Raw genomic sequence first — 24,590 nt, 5'->3', positions numbered from 1 at the left:
CCCACGTCCCGCCTAGAGTCAGCTGAGATAGACCCCAGCACACCCGCGACCCTCATGAGGATAAGCAGGTCGAGCTTATCCTATAAGAAGGGTCAGCGAAGGCGACTGCCTGAGCAACGAAATGAAAATGTGGAATATTATGCACTGACAATTGATCTATGGCCATCAACAATGACTGGACACTAACTAGCCGACGCCTACAGATAAGCTACTTTCCTGAAGAGCCAACGGTGACAAACATGGTCACAGCCCTAAGAGAAGGAATTCAATTCTGGGAGCTGCGTGTGACCTCAAGAAAAGGGGACCAAGCTGCAATGATACTCTGTTGCCAGTAGGGGGCAGTGTTTATCAGCTTCTACACATCAACACGAGCCTCACGTGTATGAATTATTAGCTTCAAATGAAATACATGTCAACATTAACCAACAACAATAAATAATTCAACACTGCCGTTTGACCAAACCATCTTGTGTGTCTGTAGCCCTTTACAGTGAAATTTACCAGCACACGAATCCCAACCGTGCACGAAGACGTCAGCTTCCTGACTATCTTCAAAGTAGAATCTGGATCTCTAAACGCTAAAACACAAATCCGTGGCGTGCGGTGGAATAAACGTGCGTGACTAAGTACACAAATGTCGACATATTTAGCTCACCCGTGTGCTATGATTGGCGTTTATTAGACGGTACCGGTCCGGTTTAATTCCAGACTCTGGTTTATTGTGAAAATCGACTGCTCCTGAAATGCAGGTGTCGCATTACCTGGGTTGGACTTTTTTTTTTTTTTTTTTTTTTTTGAAACAACATTTCACACCTTAAATATTTTGAACACAAGCTTAAAGGGCTTTGTTACTTGCCCGATTTGCATTTTATAAACACTGAATTCCAATTAAATAGTTTAGTGAGATCGGTGAAAGTTCATCGCGTGTTTACTCATGGCGCACACACGCTTTCTTGTCTATTTTGCGTGTACTTTCAATTTAGGTAAGTTTCGCCGTGATTTATGATATTGGAGTTGAAAATCAACAAAGTATTATTAGTTATGTAGCGTCTCGAACTTTGGTGGGTGTACAAACAATTGTTGTTGTTTCTGGGTGTTGTTGATAAATGGCTTTCGCTTTTCATAGTTGAGTTTCAAGTTGCACTTAACGGATGAAGGTGCAACTTGAAAGTCGGAAGGAAGGAAGTCGGAATTCGATCAATCTGATGTGTCTATAGTGCATTCTTTTCATCTATCTGCCTATCTATCTCCTTCATAGTTTCTGCACAGGTTCTGAAGTATGCACTCAGGGGTCAAGAAATAAACTTGGTTCCACCCAGAATTGAAAAACCTGATGGAATGGTCTGGGTACATGATGACAGCAACGTGGTCGAGTTTCATATCTTCGCGAGGGAATTAGTGTACCCACCATACCAGAACAGGATCACTCTCGACCACAACTCTGCAGAACTCACCATCAAAGACGCCACAAATGAAGACAGTGGAAACTACGACTTAAAGTTGAAGAAAAACGATGAACGTCGCCGTATAAAATTTAGAGTTGAGGTTATAGGTAAGTTCATCTTTCCATCCGTAATTGGTTTAACACAAATATTGTGCAATAAATATAGTTACTGTCTAATGTGGGTTTATTGTTAATTATTATTTTGTGTATTCTGGCCAACAAGTTTGCGGATGTATGTTGAGAAATCTGGCCACTGAGTTAGCGGCATTAGCTCATTGGCCAATACACACGATGGTGCACGATCGCCACCGTTATACTTGCTCAAGGGCACGTCAACCTTGGGCACGTCATTCAAATAATTACAAATGGCGGCACGGTGGCCGACTGGTTAGAGCGTCAGCCTCACAGTTCTGAGGAGCGGGGTTCAATCCCCGGTCCCGCCCCCGGTCCCGCCTGTGTGGAGTTTGCATGTTCTCTCCGTGCCTGTGTGGGTTTTCTCCGGGCACTCCGGTTTCCTCCCACATCCCAAAAACATGCATTCATTGGGGACTCTAAATTTCCCGTAGGTGTGACCGTAGGTGCGAATGGTTGTTTGTTTCTATGTGCCCTGCGATTGGCTGGCAACCAGTTCAGGGTGTACCCCGCCTCTTGCCCGATGACAGCTGGGATAGGCTCCAGCACGCCCGCGACCCGAGTGAGGAGAAGCGGCTCAGAAAATGGATGGATGGATACCTGAAAATGGAATTAATTGTTTTATTGGTTAAAATGTCTTCGCGTTTATTCATTTTGAATTGTTTTCATTGGTTTCTTTAAATTATAGAAAATGGTTTATTGATTTATTGCAGTTAAAATCACAAAATATTGTTGAACAATAATTTATTATTAAAATAAAATATTTTTTTACAGACATTCACAATTTATTTTTACCTCATCTACAAATGACTTTAAAAAAAAAATACTACACTACTACTCTTCTCCACTCCAAATCTGTGGGGACAAGAGAGTTTTGTAGAACTTTGCTTTTTTTTTTTTTTTTTTTTTTTTTTTGTGTGTACTCATTCAGGTTTACAATGCTTCTTCTGTGTTTGTTTACAGACAAAGTAACCAAGCCCAACATATCCTGTGAGATGATCAACGCAAACCAGGCGATACTTGTGTGCTCAACAGAGTGCAAATGTCCACATTTACTAAAGTTTAAGTGGCGCTCACAGGGAAACGAGCAGGCTGGCCCGAACTTAACAATAACTCTAAACAATGAACACGATGATCAAGTTTATCAATGTAATGTGAGCAACCCGCTGACCAGTGAAACATCTACATACACTGCTAAGGACTGCTTCCTCGGTAATTATAATCAGTGATAATGGAACTTTAATATTCAAGCTGTGGTTGAACATAATTTGAATGCTATTTTGACATTACTGTATAGAGATGTTAGTTTGACTTTTGATTTCTGTGCAGAAAAAACATCAGCTGCTGGAATTTTCATCTGGGATGAAAACACAACGGATTTGTTTGTCTTCACAGTGGTTACGGCGGTCAGCTTCACTGCTGTCCTCACTGCTGGCCTCACTGCTGCTGTCCTCACTGCTGTCTTCATGTCAGTTAAAAAGTTTCAATTTTCAGGTAAAAAAAAAAAAAAAAAAAGAGATAAGCAAAGGCCACTGAAATGATGAGCATGCTTGAAGTGGTTCCTGTTTATTTCAAAGAAACTTGTATGTACATTGCTCCCATTTCTGCAGAATGTTTTGCAAAGCTCAAGGAAAAATGCTCGATAAGAAACTGGAGGGACTGAGGAAACCGCTGGAGAAAATGTCAAGACTCATGTCATTGCACTCATGGATCGAGGACAACAATCATAAAAAGCAAAACCTGGACAGTCGCATTATCAAACAAGACAAAAAGCAATGGCACATCCTGCCACACTCTGACACACGAACACAAAAGTTACCTCATTCACTGCCATTGATGTTAAAGACCATGTGAAGTGATTTCGGTGATTTGTTTCTTATTAATTTAACTATGTTAGATAAGTGCTTTTGTATTTTTTGTATTTTTTCTTTTTACTATTGCTCTTGCACTCTCTCTGAGGTACAGGGTTCAAATCCTCACCTGTGTGGAGTTTGCATGTTCCCGCTGTGTCTGTGTGGGTTTTGTCTGGGTAACCGACATTTAAAAAAAAACATGCAGGGTAGGTTGATTGAAGACTCTAAAATGCCCATAGGTGTGAGTGTGAATGGTTGTTTGTCAATATGTGCCCCTACGATTGACTGGCGAGCAGTTCATGGTGGACCCCACGTCCCGCCTAGAGTCAGCTGAGATAGACCCCAGCACACCCGCGACCCTCATGAGGATAAGCAGGTCGAGCTTATCCTATAAGAAGGGTCAGCGAAGGCGACTGCCTGAGCAACGAAATGAAAATGTGGAATATTATGCACTGACAACTGATCTATGGCCATCAACAATGACTGGACACTAACTAGCCGACGCCTACAGATAAGCTACTTTCCTGAAGAGCCAACGGTGACAAACATGGTCACAGCCCTAAGAGAAGGAATTCAATTCTGGGAGCTGCGTGTGACCTCAAGAAAAGGGGACCAAGCTGCAATGATACTCTGTTGCCAGTAGGGGGCAGTGTTTATCAGCTTCTACACATCAACACGAGCCTCACGTGTATGAATTATTAGCTTCAAATGAAATACATGTACACATTAACCAACAACAATAAATAATTCAACACTGCCGTTTGACCAAACCATCTTGTGTGTCTGTAGCCCTTTACAGTGAAATTTACCAGCACACTAAACCCAACCGTGCACGAAGACGTCAGCTTCCTGACTATCTTCAAAGTCAAATCTGGATCTCTAAACGCTAAAACACAAATCCGTGGCGTGGGGTGGAATAAACGTGCGTGACTAAGTACACAAATGTCGACATATTTAGCTCACCCGTGTGCTATGATTGGCGTTTATTAGACGGTAGCGGTCCGGTTTAATTCCAGACTCTGGTTTATTGTGAAAATCGACTGCTCCTGAAATGCAGGTGTCGCATTACCTGGGTTGAACTTTTTTTTTTTTTTTTTTTTTTTTGAAACAACATTTCACACCTTAAATATTTTGAACACAAGCTTAAAGGGCTTTGTTACTTGCCCGATTTGCATTTTATAAACACTGAATTCCAATTAAATAGTTTAGTGAGATCGGTGAAAGTTCATCGCGTGTTTACTCATGGCGCACCAACGCTTTCTTGTCTATTTTGCGTGTACTTTCAGTTTAGGTAAGTTTCGCCGTGATTTATGATATTGGAGTTGAAAATCAACAAAGTATTATTAGTTATGTAGCGTCTCGAACTTTGGTGGGTGTACAAACAATTGTTGTTGTTTCTGGGTGTTGTTGATAAATGGCTTTCGCTTTTCATAGTTGAGTTTCAAGTTGCACTTAACGGATGAAGGTGCAACTTGAAAGTCGGAAGGAAGGAAGTCGGAATTCGATCAATCTGATGTGTCTATAGTGCATTCTTTTCATCTATCTGCCTATCTATCTCCTTCATAGTTTCTCCACAGGTTCTGAAGTATGTACTCAGGGGTCAAGAAATAAACTTGGTTCCACCCAGAATTGAAAAACCTGATGGAATGGTCTGGGTACATGATGACAGCAACGTGGTCGAGTTTCATATCTTCGCGAGGGAATTAGTGTACCCACCATACCAGAACAGGATCACTCTCGACCACAACTCTGCAGAACTCACCATCAAAGACGCCACAAATGAAGACAGTGGAAACTACGACTTAAAGTTGAAGAAAAACGATGAACGTCGCCGTATAAAATTTAGAGTTGAGGTTATAGGTAAGTTCATCTTTCCATCCGTAATTGGTTTAACACAAATATTGTGCAATAAATATAGTTACTGTCTAATGTGGGTTTATTGTTAATTATTATTTTGTGTATTCTGGCCAACAAGTTTGCGGATGTATGTTGAGAAATCTGGCCACTGAGTTAGCGGCATTAGCTCATTGGCCAATACACACGATGGTGCACGATCGCCACCGTTATACTTGCTCAAGGGCACGTCAACCTTGGGCACGTCATTCAAATAATTACAAATGGCGGCACGGTGGCCGACTGGTTAGAGCGTCAGCCTCACAGTTCTGAGGAGCGGGGTTCAATCCCCGGTCCCGCCCCCGGTCCCGCCTGTGTGGAGTTTGCATGTTCTCCCCGTGCCTGTGTGGGTTTTCTCCGGGCACTCCGGTTTCCTCCCACATCCCAAAAACATGCATTCATTGGGGACTCTAAATTTCCCGTAGGTGTGACCGTAGGTGCGAATGGTTGTTTGTTTCTATGTGCCCTGCGATTGGCTGGCAACCAGTTCAGGGTGTACCCCGCCTCTTGCCCGATGACAGCTGGGATAGGCTCCAGCACGCCCGCGACCCGAGTGAGGAGAAGCGGCTCAGAAAATGGATGGATGGATACCTGAAAATGGAATTAATTGTTTTATTGGTTAAAATGTCTTCGCGTTTATTCATTTTGAATTGTTTTCATTGGTTTCTTTAAATTATAGAAAATGGTTTATTGATTTATTGCAGTTAAAATCACAAAATATTGTTGAACAATAATTTATTATTAAAATAAAATATTTTTTTACAGACATTCACAATTTATTTTTACCTCATCTACAAATGACTTTAAAAAAAAAATACTACACTACTACTCTTCTCCACTCCAAATCTGTGGGGACAAGAGAGTTTTGTAGAACTTTGCTTTTTTTTTTTTTTTTTTTTTTTTTTTGTGTGTACTCATTCAGGTTTACAATGCTTCTTCTGTGTTTGTTTACAGACAAAGTAACCAAGCCCAACATATCCTGTGAGATGATCAACGCAAACCAGGCGATACTTGTGTGCTCAACAGAGTGCAAATGTCCACATTTACTAAAGTTTAAGTGGCGCTCACAGGGAAACGAGCAGGCTGGCCCGAACTTAACAATAACTCTAAACAATGAACACGATGATCAAGTTTATCAATGTAATGTGAGCAACCCGCTGACCAGTGAAACATCTACATACACTGCTAAGGACTGCTTCCTCGGTAATTATAATCAGTGATAATGGAACTTTAATATTCAAGCTGTGGTTGAACATAATTTGAATGCTATTTTGACATTACTGTATAGAGATGTTAGTTTGACTTTTGATTTCTGTGCAGAAAAAACACCAGCTGCTGGAATTTTCATCTGGGATGAAAACACAACGGCTTTGTTTGTCTTCACAGTGGTTACGGCGGTCAGCTTCACTGCTGTCCTCACTGTTGGCCTCACTGCTGCTGTCCTCACTGCTGTCTTCATGTCAGTTAAAAAGTTTCAATTTTCAGGTAAAAAAAAAAAAAAAAAAAGAGATAAGCAAAGGCCACTGAAATGATGAGCATGCTTGAAGTGGTTCCTGTTTATTTCAAAGAAACTTGTATGTACATTGCTCCCATTTCTGCAGAATGTTTTGCAAAGCTCAAGGAAAAATGCTCGATAAGAAACTGGAGGGACTGAGGAAACCGCTGGAGAAAATGTCAAGACAGTCATTGCACTCATGGATCGAGGACAACAATCATAAAAAGCAAAACCTGGACAGTCGCATTATCAAACAAGACAAAAAGCAATGGCACATCCTGCCACACTCTGACACACGAACACAAAAGTTACCTCATTCACTGCCATTGATGTTAAAGACCATGTGAAGTGATTTCGGTGATTTGTTTCTTATTAATTTAACTATGTTAGATAAGTGCTTTTGTATTTTTTGTATTTTTTCTTTTTACTATTGCTCTTGCACTCTCTTTGAGGTACAGGGTTCAAATCCTCACCTGTGTGGAGTTTGCATGTTCCCGCTGTGTCTGTGTGGGTTTTGTCCGGGTAACCGACATTTAAAAAAAAACATGCAGGGTAGGTTGATTGAAGACTCTAAAATGCCCACAGGTGTGAATGTGAGTGTGAATGGTTGTTTGTCAATATGTGCCCCTACGATTGACTGGCGAGCAGTTCATGGTGGACCCCACGTCCCGCCTAGAGTCAGCTGAGATAGACCCCAGCACACCCGCGACCCTCATGAGGATAAGCAGGTCGAGCTTATCCTATAAGAAGGGTCAGCGAAGGCGACTGCCTGAGCAACGAAATGAAAATGTGGAATATTATGCACTGACAACTGATCTATGGCCATCAACAATGACTGGACACTAACTAGCCGACGCCTACAGATAAGCTACTTTCCTGAAGAGCCAACGGTGACAAACATGGTCACAGCCCTAAGAGAAGGAATTCAATTCTGGGAGCTGCGTGTGACCTCAAGAAAAGGGGACCAAGCTGCAATGATACTCTGTTGCCAGTAGGGGGCAGTGTTTATCAGCTTCTACACATCAACACGAGCCTCACGTGTATGAATTATTAGCTTCAAATGAAATACATGTCAACATTAACCAACAACAATAAATAATTCAACACTGCCGTTTGACCAAACCATCTTGTGTGTCTGTAGCCCTTTACAGTGAAATTTACCAGCACACTAAACCCAACCGTGCACGAAGACATCAGCTTCCTGACTATCTTCAAAGTCAAATCTGGATCTCTAAACGCTAAAACACAAATCCGTGGCGTGGGGTGGAATAAACGTGCGTGACTAAGTACACAAATGTCGACATATTTAGCTCACCCGTGTGCTATGATTGGCGTTTATTAGACGGTACCGGTCCGGTTTAATTCCAGACTCTGGTTTATTGTGAAAATCGACTGCTCCTGAAATGCAGGTGTCGCATTACCTGGGTTGGACTTTTTTTTTTTTTTTTTTTTGAAACAACATTTCACACCTTAAATATTTTGAACACAAGCTTAAAGGGCTTTGTTACTTGCCCGATTTGCATTTTATAAACACTGAATTCCAATTAAATAGTTTAGTGAGATCGGTGAAAGTTCATCGCGTGTTTACTCATGGCGCACACACGCCTTCTTGTCTATTTTGCGTGTACTTTCAGTTTAGGTAAGTTTCGCCGTGATTTATGATATTCGAGTTGAAAATCAACAAAGTATTATTAGTTATGTAGCGTCTCGAACTTTGGTGGGTGTACAAACAAGTGTTGTTGTTTTTTTTTACTCTCTGGTGTTTGCAAAATGGTACCTGCCTCCATTAATATGTAAAGTAATAGGTAAGGGGTACAAAGTAAATAGTACACTAGTGCACCACGACTGTTTATGACAGAATCAAGGCTGCACTGCTCGGGAATTGACCATAACGTTTAAAATAAATGATAACTACAGTGGGCCAAAAGTAGTTCTTTTTTTTTTTTTTTATTATTATTTTAGAATTTCTTTCTTTCTTTATTTTAAAATTAACAGCTTTACAGATAAAGTGAATAATGGCAAATAGAGTCAAGGACAAAGAAAGTGGATTCTAGCAGTATTGGACCGGTACCGTAGGAAGGAAGGCATAACAGTCGTTTTAAGCAATTGAAGGAAGGAAGGATGCAAAATTAAAAGCAGGTCTGTGGGTTAAGGAATAATGGTAGGAGGGAATGAAGGAAAGAAGAATGAAACAGCTCTCAGTGAGAAGGAGGGTAGAAAAAAAGCTTAGAAGGTTTAATGAAGGATTTAAGGATGCGAGAATTAAAAATAGGTGTGACGAAGGAAGGTCTGAAGGAAGGATAGGCAGAAAAGTAGTTTTATGCCAAGAATGTAAGGCGGCATGAATAAAAAAAAAAACTGGTTTGAAGGAAAGAAGTCACAAAGGAAGGTTGGAAGGATGAAAGAAAATAAGAAAAAAGGAGGTCTGAAGTAGAAGGAAGGCAAAAAAAAAGCAGTTTCAAGTGGAGCAAGGAGGATGCGTGGATAAAAAAAAACTGGTGCAAAGAAAGGAAGAATACAAAATAAAAAGTGGGTCTGAGGGAAGAAAGGCAGGAATGAAAGAAAGAAGGAGGCCAGGAAGGAAAAGATGCCAGTAAAAAAACTGAATGTAATGCAATGAAAGATTTCAAGTGTATACCAACTTTTGTACCACCTTATATTTATATTACCCCTCTTTTTCACAGTTTCTGCACAAGCTACAAAGTATGCACTTAAAGGTCGGGAGATAATCTTGGTGCCATCCATCTTTGAACAACCTGATAGAATTCTCTGGATGCGTGACGGGAAGAAGGTGGTTTTGTTTGACGGCATGGAGGAGTTTGTGTTCCCTCCGTACGAGAACAGGATCACTCTGGACTGGGCCTCAGCAGAACTCGCCATCAAAGACGCCACATATGAAGACAGTGGAGACTATGAACTGGAAGTTGACATATACAAGCAGGTGCATCGTTCAAAGTATAAAAGGGAGGTTATAGGTCAGTGTAGTGTTCTAACCATGCATGTGTTAACGCAAATACTGAGCTCTAAATGTTGATTTGTGTTTGATCTTGGCGAAACAATAGTATGTGTTTGGGCTGAAATGATTAAATATCTCGAGTAATTTGATAACCCCCCAAAATTCTGAAGAAACAAAGAACGTGCGTAAAAGACAAAGAATGTCCAAAGTTTGGGATCTCTGAGAACTTTTAGAAAAGAAGATAAATTGAAACGTGCCCACTGCAAAGCAGAACTAACGTACCACAACAGCACGTCTATAATGGCCAACACGAGGTGACGTATCGATGTTGGCTAATTTCATATAGCTTACCAACGCTAGTTAGCGTATTTTAATGCCCCTCTAATTGGTCAAGGATAGAAACAGCCTCGGGTGCACTTTCAATCGCTTTATTGAACAATCGGTAACAAAATAAACACGTAATACTCGTAAGCACATTCCTTGGCGATCTGCTACGGCCACAACTCAAGAATATGCAAACTAGCTAATGGTTAGCCAGGTAACAGCCAGGGGCTAATTTAACAGCCAACTCTTTACCCTCATTCGCTGACTCCCACGTCACTCACCAGGCCGGACCCCGGCTTTTAAAGCCACACACACTCAAAGTCACAGCTATTATCATGTGGGACGTGAGAACGCCTACCCCAAATGCACCACAATCATAGCTGCACATCACATGCACATTTTGTATTGGTGTTGTTCTTTAATAATGCAAAATCCATTTTTATCCGATGGGATAGTCGGTAGAATAGTCGATTCTAAAAATGTGTCTAAATTGTGTTTTACATTCCGAATCAAAATAAGACAGCACATTAGGTTTTCTGTAACTTCACTTTGTGTACTCACGCTACATTTGTCCTGTATTTTACTTGGTATTCATTCACTTTACATTCGATGCATTTGTTTCCAGACAAAATAGCCAAACCCAGCATTTCCTGTGAGATGGCCGACGCGAACCAGGCGACGCTTGTGTGCTCAACAGATTCCAAACATCCTCGTTTTGTAGAGTACAAATGGAGCTCACATGGAAACAGGCGGCCGGGTCCCAATTTAACAATAACCCTCAGGGATGAAAGTGATGATCGAATTTACCGTTGCGACGTAAGCAACCCTCTGACCAGTGAAACTGCTACATTCACTGCCAAGGACTGCTTCCTGGGTAAGTCTCATCAATGATGCAACTGAAATATTCACATGGTGGTTGAACATTATTTGAGTGCTATTTTGACAATGTACAAATCAGGTGTTTGTATGTGGTTTATATTTCTGTGCAGACAAAAAAACTGCTGCTCTACTTGCCATCATCCTTCCTGTCATTTTTGGTGTCGCCTTCATTTTGTTCATCATGTTGGCCTGTGTATTGCGCAGAAAACTTCGAGGTACAGGTAAAAAAAAAAAAACAACAAAAAAAACCGTGTCATGCAAACACAAAAGCCACTTAAATGATGAAAGTGCTTGAAATAGTCCACTGTTTTATTGCATGAGAACTAAGCTGATGGCGATCAATTGATATCCTCTTACATTCAAAGATAAATTGTGAACTATAACTGTTTGTGTGCACACATATTGCGGTATTTCCTGTCTTTCTCCCCCCCAAAAATTTTTTTCTCTCTTTGTTCTTGCAGCATGTTTTGAAAATACAAAGAATGGGGTTTTTAAAAGACGATACAGTACAACAGAAGGTATTATTCGTCAACTCTGAGCTGGATATAATGATTTCATATTCTGTTTGATGCTCATTAGTAAGTTGTTGCGGTTGGGAGCAACTATTACTGCGTACAAGTCATCCCCTTGTGTTTTTCGATTAAGTTTACCTCACAATGAAATGGTGTATCTGACCTGATTGACAGATTTAAATCTAGTCTTAAGGCGGGTACAAACATATTGATTTTTTTTTCTTCACACAGTTTAATTGAGTTTGATGCAACCACGCTCATAAAGATTTGTGATTAAAAAAAATAAATCCCTCTTAGCACACCATAGGATAGTTGCTCAGCCTGATCTTTTGTAAATGTCAGAGAACTGTGTCTTTGTCGATTTTGATTGCAAGGGATAGAAAATGCTCAAATTTTCCTTGATTGTTTATGTGCGTACCCGGCTTCCGATGTCTTCCTGCTGGGCTCCATTTATATTTGTGTTGTCTATACAAATTTCAGGGTCCAGTCAGGGTGATGAAATCACATTCTTCCTGGGCGGATTACCCACGCTTCCCTCCAATCAGAGGCTGCGCCCTTTGCTTCCAAGTGAATGGCTTGATCTTAATAATGGCAATGAAGGAAAGCTTGACGCAGTAAATGGTAAGGTCGATCATGTTCTGCTTTATGATCTGGCTTGTTTTCGTGTTTAAAACTTGCTTTTCAGTGTTTGGGTTTTGGTGTTTTAGGGTCTCACAAGAAGTTGACTGGAGATGAGGAGACTGGAGAGTCTGATGCAGACATTGGCCTCACGACTTTCTCCGACCTACCCAATTCCCCTTTGACCTCCTCAGACATGAACAGCACCACTGAACATGAGGATAACTCATCTCAGCAGGTCTCTGGAGACGCCTCAGATGAAATTGCAAGTGAAGTTGACTCACCCAAAGTTGAGAAGGCTTCCTCCGCTTCTACAGAAGAGAAAGGTCCAGAAGAAGGAGTAGTAGTAGCTGGGCAGGAGCCACTTTCAGACATTGCACAAGGAGCGTCGGTGACCGGAGGCGAGGACCAGCAGGAAACGAGTGCATCGGCCTCTGAGTGTGAAACACAGTCAGATAGTGAAGATGAGGCGGTCATTGCAGATGAGGAACAGAGTGAGCCAGAACCCCACCATTCGTTGACTGACGCACCACACCACAGGAACTCAAATGCAACACAGACTCAGGGCTCATAAACTTTTTTGTTAGTTTTTTTTTTTTTTTAAACAAGTTGGTATTTTTAAAATAGTAAAAAGAATTATATTACCATTGGTAATTTTTTAAATGGACTGAATGTCGAATAATAATGTAAGAGTTGATCACACAAATCACCACTAGTTCTACTGGTATATAATTAAGAAATATAGAGCATTTTAATATTGGACTGATGTGATAAAGGTGCTCCCTATGTGCTTACAACAAAAAACAAGTTTCAAAGACTGATATTTGAAGCACTTGAGTTGTAAATAGGCTTATTTTTCTACAAAATATCTCCCAAATGGAACGAATGGACTAGATTTCTGTCTCTCGTTATGGTTTGTCATTGACCAGCCAGGACCTGATACTCGTGCTGCATTGGATACTGTACACTTGAATTGTAAATTCTCATCTGCAATTGTATTATTAGAGTCAGAGTATTTCACTTGGAAAGCTAAAAGAAATTATTTTTAAAATGCACAGTACATTTGTAATGCAATAAAACAAAGAAAATAAAAATATAAACAAACTAATTCTTGAGTCCATCCAAAATAAGGGAAAATTCTTCCTAAAGCAAGGTACACAGACTATTGGATGTGGAGTGAGTCAATTTTTAACTATTATTATTATTATTATTATTACCCAGTGTACTTTCAGATCAAAAGTTATGAGCATTTTAATACACTATTGTGTCATAAAGTAAAAATTGTAATCTGTGAGGCTGTTTTGGCTCGCGTTTTGCGCTTGTGGGATAACATTGTAATGTGAAACAGAGCCCTGACCCTAAAACTAATTCAGTACTGTTACTTAAAGTATGTCAGGTTGCTAGCTGGCTACAGTATTTTAATGGCAGTAACAAACCCAGTCTTTGATATCTGCTAGGAATCTGTGCTCACTGCTTTGCACGTTTTTTCAAACTTCCGTACTTCAATATGAAAAGTACTTGTGCTTTGCACGCATCTCCTCTTTAGGATTGCCAAAGCTGCGATTGATTGTATTACATAAAATCCATGTTTTTAAAAATGGGTAGTAAGTAAATGGTCTGATTTAATATCATTTTCTTGCTTATACTGTTTCAATATGCTAATTATTTATGTTGAGGGATACAAGCACATTACTGTTTACATTAAAGAACAAGAACTAGACTGACCCTAGTCTCACATGAGAATTGTCAAATTTCAAATTGGTACCTGGTACTCTTAGTTTAGGGAATGACTGGGTCATGGAGAACTAAGGACATCAGGAGATGTTCACAGTTGAAAACCTGAAATAGAGGGTTTGGACTTTTTAAAATATACATTAAAAAAAAAATAGTCCAAAACCTTGTCACTTAATAACTTCCTTTTGATTTTGTGTCCAGTAAGCTTTCAAGAAGAGAGGCAAGAATGATGTAATGTGTGTTATGTGTGTTCAGCCTTGCCATTAGACATTTCAATTATCTGGCTGCTTATGCGGTTTGGTTATCTTTTGGCCATTATGGAGAGTAGCAGTTGAATGCGAGAGGATGACCATTGCTCATAAAATTTGGCTTACTCCAATTTGTCGCACCACTTCTAAAATAATGACGAGGCTCTTGCACCACACACTTAAGAGCAGTCGGCACTCGTTCACCGATACTTTTCCTCTTTGTGAAGGGCCTCTCACATTTTTAGAAATCAGTTAATATGTTAAAATTCTGGTTATGAGTACCCCTTTTTATGAGAGACCAAAGTATCACTTAGGAGCCCACAACTGTAATATTATCCTTTTGTCAATAGAGGGCAGTCTTTATCAACTTCTAGTTATAAACAAGTTTTGGTTAAAGGATATTATTGGCATTAAATGTCTCTCATCCAAGTGGCTTGTTAGAGGATGATATCTACCCAGCAGTGATAAGCACCCATGCTCACAGAGGCTGGGCCCACAGAAAGACATGTTTCATCGTGTCCTTAAAAGGGAGTCGACCTTCACTCCTCAACTGTAAGTGCAAGTCAGATCAACACCGTGACGTCCGTATCTGTAAATAAAGAAGCGGTTGCATATACTGCTGTCTGACAGGCCGCTGCATATTTTGGAGGACAGGCCAGCCCCGTGTGGGAAAGTCATGCATGATTAGCTTAACCTCTGAGTCACCGAGGAGTCTGTGATCTGCTACCAGCTGACCTGAGGGTTCAGGGCACGAGCGTGGAATGAACACTATCGTGTTTCAGTGGTCACAACAAATACAGAGGGGATATTGAAGGATTGAATTATTTGTGGCTCTTCAGTTGAGGGTCGCAATGTGGTTCCACTGAGACCCGGCAGGAGAGCTGGTACAGATTTCATCAGCCGAACCTTGCTTTGTCCAACTTATCGTCACTGTCTGATCCCAACCGTGGATTTCATAGAAGCACACATCAAACCACTGTTATGAGTCTGAACCAGTGGCGTCGCTAGGCCTATTTTAGGGGGATTTTAGCCCCCCTAAACAAATATTGACGCCCACCCACCCCCACCCCCCCCGCGACGATTACATTTTGGGCAAAATCATTTTTCATCAGCAATTAAAATGATGTGAAGAATCAGCTTAACGATTGAGTGAGTGGCAATGGTTTACATCACCCCCCTTTTACTGAAATAGTACTCATAGTACTGTACCTGCCTTTGCCAATCTAAAAGTCAATAGCTGTAGCCTAGGTACCATGTAGTGGAAAAAAGCACAACTGTGAGTCAGATGGTGAAAATACATTCCTCGCCAAGATTCAATGGCTTCTCTCTTCATACATCACCCCTTTACAACATTTAACCAGTTTTGTGTATTTTACCTGCATGTGTTTACTAATCACTGGTTTACAAATAAAAATGACCACTGTGAAACGGATATTAAAACACCACAGCTCGAATGCCACCACTATATATATAGTTTATATATGTAGGGTTATTAGCCTCTCGTCATCACATGGCTATATACTGTAGTAGCAGGAGTGTAATAAGTCTTCATGTAGTAGGTCCAATTACACGTTTCCCCCTCTGATATTTGTGGTCCTTAATGGCTGCTGCACAAATAGAGAGGAAGGAAATGAAGAAAAATGGGCCACCCTCCATACCTATTTTATACCATTTTGATTAGCATCCTGCCTTGTTTAAATTACCTCCCCAGGGGTGCCGACGTGAAATCGAACAATATGCTTGGCCTAACTTCTCATTTATTTTTATGCAGCATTCGGGCAGAGCCTTGGCACTGCTCCATTGAGGAAGCCTCGGGAGGCCAGACCTGGGTTACTCAGGACAAATCAATGAATAACAACCGAATACTGTTCTTCTGCGGGGCCCCACTAACGTGCGACACGGCACGCAAGGCGCCCAATGTAATTATGTGGACGAACGGTGGAGAAACTGTATAAAGGAATAATATCCCTTTCTGTGTCAATAAAGGTCCTCTGTTAAAACACATTATGTGTCAGCGCTACAGGAGTAATTGCAGACCAATGTTTGTCATTTTCGCCATTATAACACTGCATTTAGTAATTCTTCCCTCCTGGCTGTTGATATTTTATGACCGAGCTCATTCAGTACAGTGTGATGTTGCCTCTTAAATCAGGTTGTCAGATTATAATTAATTTCATGAACTGCCCGGATACATGTCGGACACGACTATAATGGAGGGCCTGAGGTATAGTTTGGCTGAAACTGAAAAAGACTTCATTCGGTATGCATGCATATATAAACAACATCCAATGCAAGAGCTGTATAAAAAGATTTGCCTTTACAAAGATAATGCTCAATTTTACAAAATTAATGCTACGATTGTATGTGTGGAAATGTTCGGCCATTGACAAAAGAGCTCCGAGTTTCATTATTCTGTGACATTTTCATGGTGACTGAGTGATTCTGATCTCATGAGGACACCAGTTTACATTGATATTGACTCATTTACATTAGTAAGACTCCAATAATATAATCTTTTATGGAGCCCTAGAGGGGAAGTGCAAGAGTTCTGTAATATTTGTAGCATTAATGTAGCCATTTTCTCCTAAAGTTGGATAATTCAAATATATTTATTCTTTTTTAAATGTAATCTTATCAAATAATTATTGACAGCGCGATGGTCGACTGGTTAGCACGTCTGCCTCACAGTTCTGAGGACCGGGGTTCAAATCCGGCCTCGCCTGTGTGGAGTTTGCATCTTCTCCCCGTGCCTGCATGGGTTTTCTCCGGGTACTCCGGTTTCCTCCCACATACCAAAAAACATGCACGGTATGTTAATTGAACACTCTAAATTGCCCGTAGGTGGGAATGTGAGTGCGAATGGTTGTTTGTTTATATGTGGCCTGCGATAGATTGGCGACCAATTCAGGGTGTACCCTGCCTCTCGCCCGAAGATAACTGAGATAGGCTCCAGCACGCCCGTGACCCACGTGAGGATGAGCGGTATGGAAGATAAATAATTGTTGAGTTGATTTAATTATATATTTAATAAAAATAATAAAATGAACAGTTACATATGTTTATTTTATCCAATAATTGCTTCCTTAATTATAATAAAAAATTAATTGTAGAAAATGAATTATTGTTTTACTATTAAATTAAAGTATTTTACATATATTTTAGGCCCGCATGGTAGCCTTGTGGTTAACACATCTGCCAGGCAGTTCAAAGGTTGGCCGTTTGCCTTCCTGGGAGACATTAATGTTCTCCCAACCCTTGCATGGATTGTTTCCAGGAGGGCCTGCTTCTAAAAATCCACATTCCAAAATGTGCCCTGCGATTGCGACCGGTTCACCCAGAGGCAGCTTGGGTAGCCTCCAGCTCACTCATCAACCCGAGAGAGGGTAAGCTGTATAGAAAGTGGATGGATGGACATACGTATTTAACTGTTTTATTTTTCTTTACATCATCTACAAATGACCCAGCTCCGTTTAAAAAAAAAAAAAAAAAGTAATAATCTAATGTGGCCATTGAACACAAGTCCCCCCCCCCCTTACAAACTACTGAACTTTAGATTCAAACCACAAAATCTTGGCAATAATCTGTCCCTTATGCTCTTCATTGTTAAGTAAATATTTTCCTTCCTGTGTTGAGGAAATGTTCTGTTTTGATTGAGCATTTCCATTTAAGGTAGTTAGTGTACCTTGACAATATGTTTAACAACATAAAAGCCCCACAAAAAAAACACACACTAATACATATTATTACATATAATATTTTGAAAAACAATATTACAGGAGTAACATAAACAGTGTGTAGTGGGAGAAGAAACTTTTTTCTCTCTCCTGCAGGCCTAGCATCAGCTAGAACTAGTGTTGAATTAGGTGAACATTGTTCAAGTTGAAACTATGTTAGCATTTAACTATGTTAGCTCTTTGAGAAACATTAGCATCAGCACTTACCTTTTTTAAATGCTCCTTCAGATACAGTTGCTGCCAACTGCTTTTCTGGCACTGTTCTTCTTCCTGATAATTTAGTACATAACATAGGTGTTGTTTTATCTTACAAATCTAATTTAAATAGCGTGTTTTATTTGCCCTTCTGTTCAGCTCACTGGATTACATCACTTCCTGTGTGGACAGGAAGAAAGATTTGCCATTTTGTAGGCAATCCTTACATCTGTTGGAGTTCACTTGATTCTCCCGTGGAAGCAACGTATGTAAGTCTATTTTTTGGTTTATTTCATTGTTGTAGTGGAGTCTACCTTTAGTTTAAGATAAGACGCTGAGGGGATATTTGTTCTATTTGAATCATCAGAATCAGAATCAGAATCATCTTTATTTGCCAAGTATGTCCAAAAACACACAAGGAATTTGTCTCCGGTAGTTGGAGCCGCTCGAGTACGACAACAGACAGTCAATTGACAGAGAACACTTTGGAGACATAAAGACATTGACAAAAAAACAGTCACTGAGCAGTAAAGGGTTGCTAGTGTGCATGTGTTGAGGCTTGAGGCCTTGTCAGTTTTGCCTGCACAATGGACAATATTTTGTTGTTCATACAGTCAGGACCACATCCTAAAAGGGCACAATGGATTAAAAATGAAACTTTCAGCCTTAGTTTAAGAAATTTGGAAATATATTCACAACTAAAGATTCATTGTATGCAGAGTACCACTATTTCCAGGGGCTCAAATGTTATTTATTGTCTAAGCACTTGTGGAGCTTACTGTAAAGGATTTTTTTTTTCACCCTTCCATCCTCTACAATGTTTCTTCTCTTGCGGGTGACGGGTGAGCTGGTACCTATCCCAGCTGACTTTGAGCAAGTGACGGTCTACACCGTGTACTGTTCGCCAACCAATCGCAGGGCACAGATAGACTAACAACCATTCACATTCATGGTCTCCAATATGTTTGCATTTTCTCTACGCGCTTGCATGGGTTTTCTCCAGGTACTCCAGCATCCTCCCATATTCCAAACAAACATGCATGTTAGGTGAATTGAAGATCGTACATTGTCCATAAGTGTCCATAGGTTTGTATTTCTCCTCTCGATTGACTGGCGACCAGTCCAGGGACTTCATCTCCACCTAAAACTCAGCTGGGATACACTCCAGTTCACCAAAGACCCAAATGAAGACAAGCACTATAGAAAATGGATGGATGTATTTCTGTATGCTGTTTCCTGATTTGTGTTTGAACAAAGTTTGCCCAACTCGAGCTGAAGTTTGAACACCTCACTGAACCACACAAAGTTTTTCAGCGCAAATATATCTTATGCTTTGGGGGAAAAAACAAAACAAAAAAAACCTGTCTTTGTGTCAAGGGTACATACAAAATATTGTTTTCCCGTTGGATCTTTTATATAAAAACCTACAATTTGGTCTTTACTGCATCCGTTCAGCACCATGGACAGACCGTTTCTGAGAAGCAGTGAGATTCAGTTTGTTTTTGTTTTCTGTTGTCATGTTCTTGCATCTCTGCACGCCCCTCTCAGCAGTCTAGTTCCACACTTCATAGGCTTGTCAGTTCTTTATTCGAACAAGCTGCCTGTCAACGTGTCGGGCTTACGTACCCTCGCCCGTTCACTTGCAGGGCTCGCCGCAATTTTTGAGCGTACCGCCTGCCTTGCATTGTCTGATGGAGGATTAAAGCCAATCCAAACACGAATTTACTTGCTTCAACCCGGTCGACGGCGAGACCACCAGTGGGGAGCAGCTCACTCGGATACAGTAGGACATCAGATCGCCTCCTTTTTATGCGTTTGCCTTCCTGAGAGGGCACTCTTTGTGACATTTCTCATAAACCATTTATTCATTTTATTGCACTGAGAAACTGAACCTTAACTGATTTGTTTTGGTACTTAAAATATAATTTTCCTTGGCTTGACTTAGTTGTCACTCCAACTGATGGCGGGGCGTTCTTCTGTATTTGTTGAGCTCACGCGAGGGCATTCTATGACAACACACAGCAATTATATCATCATTGGTTAGATCTATGGCTAACTTTGAGAGGTTGCTGAATTTTGCAAGAATACAGGTAGAATTTTCTTAGTAGCTGAAGGCCTTTATTTACTCAACTGCAGAGAGGCATTTATTTGAATGAAGAGGAGGCCTTTATTAGTACTGTTTGTTTAAGGGTGGAGCGGTTCTCCATTGATTGCCAAAATCGTAACGTATACCAACAGAGGTGAGTAGAATAGCTAAAAATTGTACTCAACTAAGTTTACTATTAATTTTGAATAATATGACTCCACTAAAAGTATAAAGTAATCCTCCAAATGATTGATCAAGAGAGTACTTCTGATTTTTTTTTTTTTTAAATAGCGCATGAATTTCAAATGGTGATTCAAATATTTCCCAACAGTGTAACTTTAAAACATGTTCTTTTAATAAAATAACATAAAGGCAAAATCATCCACCATAAACGTGAACCAGCCCAATTACCACGCAGAAATGATTATTTAATTATATCTAATTGGATTATTTTCAGCTAGGACTAGTGGAGTCACACGTACAGTATTTATCAGCAATGTTGACATCTGTTTCATTATTATTTTTCTTATTTATTTATTTGTGTTCACTTTTACTTTGTGTTGTTTTACTCTCCTGTCTGCAGTCCAGTCGGCATTGTAAATGATAATCTGTTGTCAGTGGCCTTACTGTACCTAGTTATATAAAGGTTAAATAAATACAAAAACAATAAAATCAATTTAAAAAGAATGTAAGTTCGGCCAACTTACATTTTTATCCTCAGACAGTGCTGTGGAAAAATAGCCTTTTCTCCCTGCTCCTTTTGAATGTGCATAACCGTTTCTACAGCGAAGAACAAAGGGCTCAAACGGGTCTGATTGGGTCGGACGCACCGCATTTGCTGAAATGCCGACATTTTAGGCAGACCCATATGGCAGTGCATGACATAGCTTTTCTTTTTCGGAGTCCCTCCATCCATTTTCTGTCACTCACGGGTGACTTGCAGCCTATCTGGAAAGTAAATATGGACTCCTGCCATGTTGCATGTAAATGTGTCACTGAAATGTTCGCTTGATTTGTTAAATGAAGTCACACGTTACTATTGGTTACATTGGATTGGTGAAACATGACATGACATGTGACCCGTCTCTCTGATGAACTAAAGTAGATCGCTCAAGCAACAGTAAATACACATACATAAAAATTCTGTACATGTCGTGAGCGGAATCTAGCTTGATGTAAGGGATGAAAAGTAACGTTTCTTCTTAACAAAAATTATAAAGTGAAAGTAAAAAAAAAATTATATTGGAACTACTCTAAGTACAATTTATCCAACAAGGTACTTAAGTAAATGTAATGGAGTAAATGGAGCTTGTAGCTTACAATATCCTTTACTACCCACCTCTGCATAACAATCTACATGGCAATATTAAGTTGCAAAGTTTGGAGTTGCGGCAAGGCTGTAAGACCATGCAGTTTTGTTGTTACTGTTTTTATGCCATTAATGGTCACTAGAGAATCAGAGGCCCAATTTAACTGAACAGGATTAGTTTTCATTAAAAGGGACACAAGGAAGAACACTGAAGGCTTTTCTTGATGTAAAGGATGTCCATTCTTCACCTCGCTGGCTACTTGACAAGATAAGGAGATAGTACGTAGTACGATGTCTTCCGTTTAAACTGCCATGTCGACTCCTCTGGAACCAAATGAAATAAACTATTAGGATCTTGTCCTAATGGATATTTTAGTTCCTAATCATGTCCAAGCACACATGTCCAAACAGTAAACAGGTTCTTCACCCCAAAAGCTATGGAAGATACTTTCCAAAAATAGATCCGTAATTTTAGGACGCAGATGCAGCTGCTTATGATTTTCATGGCAATCCAATGTCGCCGAAACACAATGTACAACATCATTTACATGAAAGTGAAAAGTTACCAAAGCAAGATGTACTCTGTTATGTGGGTGGTGCAGTTTGAATGTCCAAATGCTCTCCATATGTCTGGCATCTCCCCTGACCCCTTATTTCAACAGGCTGGAGTAGATCGCGCGTATTATTTTGAGTATTACAACAGGAAGGCCGCCTGTGAAACCGAAACGAAGAGAGATGCGCATCTCAGAAGATTTCAGCGTTACTGCCAACAGAAGACTTGTCGATGTATTGTTCTTAGAATGATGCTTATTGTTATTGTGGAAAGCACTCCCACTGTTAAGGCTTCCTCTCTAAGAGATTGACGACACCACCTTTGTGATAATCTCAAAGGTTTGCTTGCGAAGAGTTGTCGTATGGCCAGCGATGTTGTCAAGACCACCCCACTTCACATGCCCCTGCAGAGGAAACAAACACTAATAATATGCATGCCACGGCTGTAGGTGGCCATTCCACTTTGATAAGAAACGCCAATTGCTTGCCGTTGTCTTTTCTGTCAGCTCAGTAGTAGCACTTGCAACCATGCTGCATTGAATTCTGCAGTTTGAATTCTAACAAACAACACAGATGGAGGAGAACAATGTTAATCTTGTGTTTACTTCTCTGCATGTGCATGTTGCTCATGATGAGAAAATACATTTTGTTTCAAGAGGAAACTCAAGACAGTAAGAAAAAAAGCGCTGGAGTAAAGTGGAGACAGTGGACACAAGCCCAGCAGCAGGTGAATGTTGGCATTTGTTTGGATTCATTCATTTCAATACTGCTTGTCCTCATCAGGGTCGCTGGTGGCGAGACTTCGTGGTACACCCTGGACTGTCACCAGTCAATTGTAGGGCACAAACAACCATCCACACTAACCGACATTCATACCGATGGGCAATTTAGAGGCTTCAATGAACCCAACATGCATATTTTCTAAATCTGGGAGGAAGCCAGAGTAACCGCAGAAAAGCCATGCAAGCACAGGGACAACTTGCAAACTCCATACAGAAGGGTCTGAGCCAAGATTCGAACCCAGAACCTCCCTAACGCGCTGCCAGCATGTGTTTATTTTTGTCGATTCTAGCAAAAATGTTGTCTGCGCAAACTGCTACCATGATGGAACTATGGCGAATCTGCTCAACCAGAGTAACCAGTAGTGGTTTATGTTACCCATATAATATCAGCTCAGTTGGCTGTTTTTACCCAATGATCATTAATAATAACAGATCTGTGTCAAGCCGAGTGGATATAGCATTAGTCCTCAAATGTATGCATCCCTCGGCTCAAAAAACAACACTGTTGTAATCAGTTTTTAATTGATGGTCCAAATGGTGTCGCGTAAACATCCCCTAAAGTTACATTATAAGAGTGGGACAGCCAAATGGTTTGTGTCTGCTCAGCTTGACAGCGTTGTCACTTCTGTTTCCCCACTCTGGTGGCAAGGGAGTGATTCATGTTGACAGCAACGCAGCTTGGATCATCGATTGACGCAAAAAGCCTAGGTGAGATTTTATGTCCGCTTGAATGTTTACAGTACAAGTGTGCACCAGAACGTTTGTGTCTGCATGTACTTTAGGATCTGGCTTTCCACCCTTGGTGGGCCTCTCTCAGCCAGATGGATGGTCTCAGCCATGTGTCAGAGAGGTGACAGCTGGCTGGCCTGGCCTCCCCCGGCCGAGGTTCTGGATCCTGTCTTCTGACAGCCCCTGACAGCTCCTGATGTGTGACACATCTACTGCTCCTCCCCCTCCAAAACCCCACCCATGAGCTTGCATCACGGAAACTCCTGGTTTGCTGAAAAATCCATGATGTCTCATGTTGGGACGAAATGAAATGTAAATGATATGATGAGCCACACCCTGGTGGGATGACGCCTGTATTCAGAAGTGTGCTAAAAGAAGTACCCAGCCTACCGATTAGGGCATATTTTATATTGAGAAAGAAAAACAGCGTGTGATTAAAAAAAAAGCCAAAAGCTTTCAACAAGCTCTCTTGTGAAAGTCATAAATTAGACCAGTGCTTCTTGTATCACTGAACCCTCCAAAGCCTTGTTCCTGGGCTCTATCGTAAATGGATTTAACTTTTTAGAGAGGTGGTGTAGCTGCATTAACCTGGAGAGTTAGTGGTGCAGAAACTGGGGGTTGTGCATGGTGGCTTTGTAATGTGTGAGTCATTAGTTTCAGCTCCCATGCAGCAAGTAGGATGCTTGAGCCCGGACAGAGATGCGGCTATGCCTTAGCCTGAGTCTGCTGGACTCCGTGTTAATGAGACAGCTCTGCGGGGATGAGGGGGAACACACACAGAGCGACTCGGGAGATGTCTGCCGGCCTCCCGAAGGTAATTCCATTAAATGAAAAGCAGACTGCGTGCTAGTCATTGTTGAATCAACGGGCTGAGTATGAATAGTGACAGGGTTGTATTTCAAATCAACGCGCCTTCCCGTGCTCTTATTATGGTGCTGAAATGAGAAGAGGCGCTGGTACCTTGTTCAGATGCTCCCTGCCGATGCTCCCTCTCCCCCAATTATCCTAGATGGGAATGATTTGTGTCACACCGGCGACATCACGCAGCTTAGGAATGGATGTTTGGTCTTATCAAGGCCTTTTTCATTTTTTCTAATTAGGAGTTGCTCTTGCCT

The 24,590-nt window shown here is 40.8% G+C and overlaps 2 protein-coding genes and 1 long non-coding RNA gene across 7 annotated transcripts; all 3 read left to right on the top strand.

Annotated features, from left to right (window-relative positions):
• Positions 1-791: 791 nt before the first annotated feature.
• LOC133486934 (CD48 antigen-like) lies at positions 792-7,928 on the top strand. Of its 4 annotated transcripts, none has more exons than XR_009791159.1 (6): positions 792-983; positions 1,259-1,552; positions 2,540-2,788; positions 2,972-3,070; positions 3,187-5,289; positions 6,277-6,525. XR_009791159.1 is itself a non-coding variant. In XM_061792801.1 (5 exons), exons 1-5 carry the CDS (start codon positions 4,672-4,674, stop codon positions 6,974-6,976), a joined length of 744 nt encoding a protein of 247 aa, XP_061648785.1. In that variant the 5' UTR covers positions 4,525-4,671; the 3' UTR covers positions 6,977-7,928. The 4 variants fall into 4 exon arrangements, 2 of the variants coding, with proteins under 2 accessions (XP_061648785.1, XP_061648784.1); XR_009791157.1 differs by having other exon boundaries at positions 794-983; positions 2,906-3,070; XM_061792801.1 differs by lacking the exons at positions 792-983; positions 1,259-1,552; positions 2,540-2,788; positions 2,972-3,070 and adding exons at positions 6,709-6,807; positions 6,924-7,928 and having other exon boundaries at positions 4,525-4,720; positions 4,996-5,289.
• Positions 7,929-8,269: 341 nt separating this feature from the next.
• Positions 8,270-13,214, top strand: LOC133487066 (uncharacterized). 2 transcript variants are annotated; one of them, XM_061793047.1, is made up of 7 exons: positions 8,270-8,456; positions 9,502-9,792; positions 10,723-10,971; positions 11,087-11,191; positions 11,438-11,494; positions 11,969-12,109; positions 12,196-13,214. In XM_061793047.1, exons 1-7 carry the CDS (start codon positions 8,408-8,410, stop codon positions 12,678-12,680), a joined length of 1,377 nt encoding a protein of 458 aa, XP_061649031.1. In that variant the 5' UTR covers positions 8,270-8,407; the 3' UTR covers positions 12,681-13,214. The 2 variants fall into 2 exon arrangements, with proteins under 2 accessions (XP_061649031.1, XP_061649029.1); XM_061793045.1 differs by having other exon boundaries at positions 11,087-11,197.
• Positions 13,215-18,180: 4,966 nt separating this feature from the next.
• LOC133486383 (uncharacterized) lies at positions 18,181-23,982 on the top strand. The gene is made up of 3 exons (XR_009791016.1): positions 18,181-18,286; positions 23,396-23,454; positions 23,529-23,982. It is a non-coding gene; the product is annotated as an uncharacterized LOC133486383 (long non-coding RNA).
• Positions 23,983-24,590: the final 608 nt, after the last annotated feature.

This window comes from Phyllopteryx taeniolatus, chromosome 12 (genome assembly GCF_024500385.1).
Source record: "Phyllopteryx taeniolatus isolate TA_2022b chromosome 12, UOR_Ptae_1.2, whole genome shotgun sequence".
Lineage (NCBI taxonomy): Eukaryota > Metazoa > Chordata > Actinopteri > Syngnathiformes > Syngnathidae > Phyllopteryx > Phyllopteryx taeniolatus.
Note: the sequence above shows the minus strand (reverse complement) of the source record. Positions and strands in the feature narration are given on the sequence as shown.

Excerpts from the sequence above, each read along its gene's own strand:
- LOC133486934 (XM_061792800.1), top strand. The coding sequence starts at position 4,672 with ATGGCGCACCAACGCTTTCTTGTCTATTTTGCGTGTACTTTCAGTTTA. Across the intron at positions 6,526-6,642 it reads TGCTAAGGACTGCTTCCTCG|AAAAAACACCAGCTGCTGGA; the intron begins GTAATTATAATC and ends ATTTCTGTGCAG. Across the intron at positions 6,808-6,923 it reads TAAAAAGTTTCAATTTTCAG|AATGTTTTGCAAAGCTCAAG; the intron begins GTAAAAAAAAAA and ends CCATTTCTGCAG.
- LOC133487066 (XM_061793045.1), top strand. The coding sequence starts at position 8,408 with ATGGCGCACACACGCCTTCTTGTCTATTTTGCGTGTACTTTCAGTTTA. Across the intron at positions 9,793-10,722 it reads GTATAAAAGGGAGGTTATAG|ACAAAATAGCCAAACCCAGC; the intron begins GTCAGTGTAGTG and ends ATTTGTTTCCAG. Across the intron at positions 10,972-11,086 it reads TGCCAAGGACTGCTTCCTGG|ACAAAAAAACTGCTGCTCTA; the intron begins GTAAGTCTCATC and ends ATTTCTGTGCAG.